This window comes from Oncorhynchus mykiss, chromosome 17 (assembly GCF_013265735.2).
Source record: "Oncorhynchus mykiss isolate Arlee chromosome 17, USDA_OmykA_1.1, whole genome shotgun sequence".
Taxonomy (NCBI): Eukaryota; Metazoa; Chordata; class Actinopteri; order Salmoniformes; family Salmonidae; genus Oncorhynchus; species Oncorhynchus mykiss.
Window position 1 is genome coordinate 10053200 of NC_048581.1, and position 5453 is coordinate 10058652.

Sequence of the window (5453 nt, forward strand, 5' to 3'; positions counted from 1 at the left end):
CGCTGCTTATGAAGGTGCTATATACTGCTTATGAAGGTGTTATATACTGCTTATGAAGGTGCTATACACTGCTTATGAAGGTGCTATACGCTGCTTATGAAGGTGCTATATACTGATTATGAAGGTGCTATACGCTGCTTATGAAGGTGCTATATACTGATTATGAAGGTGCTATATACTGATTATGAAGGTGCTATACGCTGCTTATGAAGGTGCTATATACTGCTTATGAAGGTGTTATATACTGCTTATGAAGGTGCTATATACTGCTTATGAAGGTGCTATATACTGATTATGAAGGTGCTATACGCTGCTTATGAAGGTGCTATATACTGCTTATGAAGGTGCTATATACTGATTATATTACCACCAACGATAATAACATCATCCTCAGTCTTTTATCAATATTTACAAACTCGTGATCTGTTAAATAATGTCAATAACAACAACACAGTAAAACCAAAAACCAGACTAAATACAAAACATCAGCCGCTCAGTAAAAACAGCACTTCATAAAAATCTGAGAAACTAAATTAAAATTCATCCCCAGTCTCTGATTCTGACAAACAAAGTCAAACACATCAGTGTCCTTCAATCCCAGTCCTGGAAAACCCACAGGGTGTGGCAGGGTTTTGTGCCAGCCTAACACACCTCAATCAACTTATCAAAAGGGGCTTGATGATTGGACGATTGATGGAATCAGGTGTGCTGAGTGCTGAGATGGAACCAGGATGAAAGAAAAGTGAAATAAACAATATCTTGATATACATTTCAACATGTGAATCATCTATATTGACGAGAAGAGAAGATATAATGGAGATGCAAATGAAATGATGAAGATTGACTGGTCCACCGTTCACTATCCTGACCAGGGTTCTGATAACTTCCTCCACATAGATGCTGCTTTCACTGGGGGTGTCTCTGTACTCTGGTCCAGGGGTCAGAACCTGTCTGTTCTCTGGTCCAGGGGTCAGAACCTGTCTGTTCTCTGGTCCAGGGGTCAGAACCTGTCTGTTCTCTGGTCCAGGGGTCAGAACCTGTCTGTTCTCTGGTCCAGGGGTCAGAACCTGTCTGTTCTCTGGTCCAGGGGTCAGAACCTGTCTGTTCTCTGGTCCCGGGGTCAGAACCTGTCTGTTCTCTGGTCCCGGGGTCAGAACCTGTCTGTTCTCTGGTCCAGGGGTCAGAACCTGTCTGTTCTCTGGTCCCGGGGTCAGAACCTGTCTGTTCTCTGGTCCCGGGGTCAGAACCTGTCAGGGCCACGGTGGGTGTCTGTTCTCTGGTCCAGGGGTCAGAACCTGTCAGGGCCACGGTGGGTGTCTGTTCTCTGGTCCAGGGGTCAGAACCTGTCAGGGCCACGGTGGGTGTCTGTTCTCTGGTCCAGGGGTCAGAACCTGTCAGAACCACGGTGGGTGTCTGTTCTCTGGTCCAGGGGTCAGAACCTGTCAGGACCACGGTGGGTGTCTGTTCTCTGGTCCAGGGGTCAGAACCTGTCAGGACCACGGTGGGTGTCTGTTCTCTGGTCCAGGGGTCAGAACCTGTCAGGGCCACGGTGGGTGTCTGTTCTCTGGTCCAGGGGTCAGAACCTGTCAGGACCACGGTGGGTGTCTGTTCTCTGGTCCAGGGGTCAGAACCTGTCAGGGCCACGGTGGGTGTCTGTTCTCTGGTCCAGGGGTCAGAACCTGTCAGGACCACGGTGGGTGTCTGTTCTCTGGTCCAGGGGTCAGAACCTGTCAGGGCCACGGTGGGTGTCTGTTCTCTGGTCCAGGGGTCAGAACCTGTCAGGGCCACGGTGGGTGTCTGTTCTCTGGTCCAGGGGTCAGAACCTGTCAGGGCCACGGTGGGTGTCTGTTCTCTGGTCCAGGGGTCAGAACCTGTCAGGGCCACGGTGGGTGTCTGTTCTCTGGTCCAGTGGTCAGAACCTGTCAGAACCACGGTGGGTGTCTGTTCTCTGGTCCAGGGGTCAGAACCTGTCAGAACCACGGTGGGTGTCTCTGTTCTCTGGTCCAGGGGTCAGAACCTGTCAGGGCCACGGTGGGTGTCTCTGTTCTCTGGTCCAGGGGTCAGAACCTGTCAGAACCACGGTGGGTGCAACACATCAGACTCCACTAATAAAGTCTTTATTGATGACTATGACTAATTTCATCAGTTGAATCAGCTGTTCTTTATTGATAACTAGAATTTGACTTAACTATAATTAAATCAACGTTTAAAAAATGATTAGTTGAAACAGGTTTTACTGCAGGGCGGGAGCTGAAGCCTGCACCCATACCAGCTTCTACAGAGGAAGGTTGGATAACCCCTGTGCGACAGGCAGACGTGTCAAACTGCACCTCCCAATGGAAGAAACACACAACAGCCAAAACACACATCAAAATACAGCCTAAGTTGTCCAACAGAACAGAAGTACCACTTAAATAAACAGAGGCTGTGTAGTGTAGTGCACTACACCGGGAACAGGGTTCCAAACCACACCCTGTGTAGTGTAGTGCACTACACCGAGAACAGGGATCCAAACCACACCCTGTGTAGTGTAGTGCACTACACCGGGAACAGGGTTCCAAACCACACCCTGTGTAGTGTAGTGCACTACATCGGGAACAGGGTTCCAAACCACACCCTGTGTAGAGCACTACACCAGGAACATGGTTCCAAACCACACCCTGTGTAGAGCACTACACCAGGAACATGGTTCCAAACCACACCCTGTGTAGTGTACTACACCGGGAACAGGGTTCCAAACCACACCCTGTGTAGTGTAGTGCACTACACTACACAGGGTTCCAAACCACACCCTATGTAGTGCAGTGCACTACACTACACAGGGTTCCAAACCACACCCTGTGTAGAGCACTACACCAGGAACATGGTTCCAAACCACACCCTGTGTAGTGCAGTGCACTACACCCTGTGTAGTGCAGTGCACTACACCCTGTGTAGTGCAGTGCACTACACCGGGAACAGGGTTCCAAACCACACCCTGTGTAGTGTAGTGCACTACACCGGGAACAGGGTTCCAAACCACACCCTGTGTAGTGTAGTGCACTACACCGGGAACAGGGTTCCAAACCACACCCTGTGTAGTGTAGTGCACTACATCGGGAACAGGGTTCCAAACCACACCCTGTGTAGTGTAGTGCACTACATCGGGAACAGGGTTCCAAACCACACCCCGTGTAGTGTAGTGCACTACACCAGGAACATGGTTCCAAACCACACCCTGTGTAGTGTAGTGCACTACACCAGGAACAGGGTTCCAAACCACACCCTGTGTAGAGCACTACACCAGGAACAGGGTTCCAAACCACACCCTGTGTAGAGCACTACACCAGGAACAGGGTTCCAGTTGGGACACATTAAAACAGAACAGGAGACTCTGGATATAAAATATACCGATCACACATCTGGAAAACAATCATCTTTGGAGTGTCGCTTCCTCCGTTCTCCAGAGAGAAGAAAAGGAGAGAGAGAGGGAAAGGGAGTGAGAGAGAGAGGTCATTAGAGGTCCATTCTACCCCAGACCAGACCGTTCTATTCATCCATCGATGAGGGGGGGGTGGAAGAGTTCTCTCCCTGGAATGAACCATTATGACACCAGGCAGGGGTGCAGAGCCTCCAGAAAGTCTCCAGATAAACGAGAGAGAGAAGGTCCAACGACAACTAAAGTCTGTCATCGTTCGTCTTGTTGCATAGCGAGGCGGTGGTTGCTTTAGTAACAGCCACCCAGTTTCAGATCGAGGGGAAGTGTTTTAGGGGAGGGGTAAAGGGTGTGTCTTGGTCCATTTCAGTCCCCGTTTCTCTCCAACGTTGAGGGGTTATGGGTGTTTAGAACACACACCCCTCTTCACACACACTCTCACAAGGTAGACTCTTTCTGGCGCTCGCGACCATTAGATGTCTTCTTGACTTTAGAGATGCCCTCCAACATACCTGACTCCGTCACCCTGTAGAGAGAAGAGAGGGAGAGAGAAGAGAGGGAGAGAGAGAGAAGAGAGGAAGAAAGAGAGAGAGAGAGGGTTAGTTGAATACATGACATGTTTAAACATCCCAGGTGCGACCTCACAAAGCAACAACAAGTCTCTTACACTTCGTCCATCTCCACGTCCTCCTCATCCAGGGGCAGCTGGAGGTAGGGGTTGTTGGAAGCCGGGCGGAACTTATACCCCGTCAACACAAAGAAGATCAGAGTCGACACCTCCACTAGGAACTACAGGAGGGACGGGGTAGAGGGGGAAAATAAAACATTCAGACCAACTCTAAAAACAATGAAGAAATGGATATCATCGGTGTCAAAGAGTTTCACCGTGTGACATCATCAGAAGTGGACAGTGACGCCGTCTCACCTCATAACACCACTGCCACTGGAAAGGCACCGTCACCTTCAGCAGGATGGCGATGATCCTCGTGAAGTAGATATAACACACTATCTACAGATGGAGAGATGGAAGGAGGGAGAGAGGACGGACGGAGAGAGGAAGGACGGAGAGAGGGAGGACGGAAAGAGGGATGATGGAGAGAGGGAGGATGGATGATGGAGAGAGGGAGGATGGATGATGGAGAGAGGGAGGATGGATGATGGAGAGAGGGAGGATGGATGAGGGAGAGAGGGAGGATGGATGATGGAGAGAGGGAGGATGGATGAGGGAGAGAGGGAGGATGGATGAGGGAGAGAGGGAGGGATGAGGTAGAGAGGGATGGAGGACAGAGAGAGAGGGATGGAGGGAGGAGGGATGAGAGAGAGAGAGGGATGGAGGGAGGAGGGATGAGAGAGAGAGAGATTACCCATCCTGACATCTTTCAGAACTTTCACAGAAACATACGTTTCTGAATTCAAAATAACTGTGAGGAAGAGAGACAGACAGACAGATGTCTCCTCACCATGACGTAGTAATGTCTGAATAGTTTGAGTTTCTCCAGGTTCATGGCAGCTGAGGTAAACAAAGAGAGACAGACAGTATTACTACAGACAGCTACAGGGGAACTACAGGAGAACTACTGGGGAACTACTGGGGAACACAGAGAGACAGGCAGTATTACTACAGACAGCTACAGGGGAACTAACAGGGGAACTAACAGGGGAACTAACAGGGGAACTAACAGGGGAACTAACAGGGGAACTAACAGGGGAACTAACAGGGGAACTAACTGGGGAACTAACTGGGGAACTAACAGGGGAACTAACAGGGGAACACAGCACCAACTACAAGGTTCAAACTACATGTTACTCAGCTATAGTTATTAACCACTGCTAACTGTCCATGAAATGTTTCCCTCCCTGTAGATGGCTCACCTTTCCCATCAGTGCTGGAAGCCTCTTGTAGGTGACGAATAGACCTGGAAACACACACACACACACCACATTATCCTCTGATGGCCCGTCAGGGAGGAAGGAGCCCCTTTCTCAAACCCAACAGTAATAAGTCAACCAGGTCAACCATGAGGTCAACCAGGAACAA

General features: G+C 49.8%; 1 protein-coding gene across 4 annotated transcripts in view; it reads right to left on the bottom strand.

The window, feature by feature from the left end:
- Positions 1 to 3669: 3669 nt before the first annotated feature.
- Positions 3670 to 5453, bottom strand: part of LOC110485396 (protein GPR108) — a 28997-nt gene continuing 27213 nt past the window's right edge. For all 4 annotated transcript variants that reach the window (XM_036948908.1, XM_036948906.1, XM_036948907.1 and 1 more), the window contains 5 exons: positions 5288 to 5331; positions 4876 to 4925; positions 4341 to 4424; positions 4083 to 4204; positions 3670 to 3941 (listed from right to left, as the gene is read on the bottom strand). In XM_036948908.1, the coding sequence (XP_036804803.1) occupies positions 3854 to 3941; positions 4083 to 4204; positions 4341 to 4424; positions 4876 to 4925; positions 5288 to 5331 (388 nt within the window). In that variant the 3' untranslated portion in view covers positions 3670 to 3853. The remainder of the gene's footprint in view (positions 3942 to 4082; positions 4205 to 4340; positions 4425 to 4875; positions 4926 to 5287; positions 5332 to 5453) is intronic.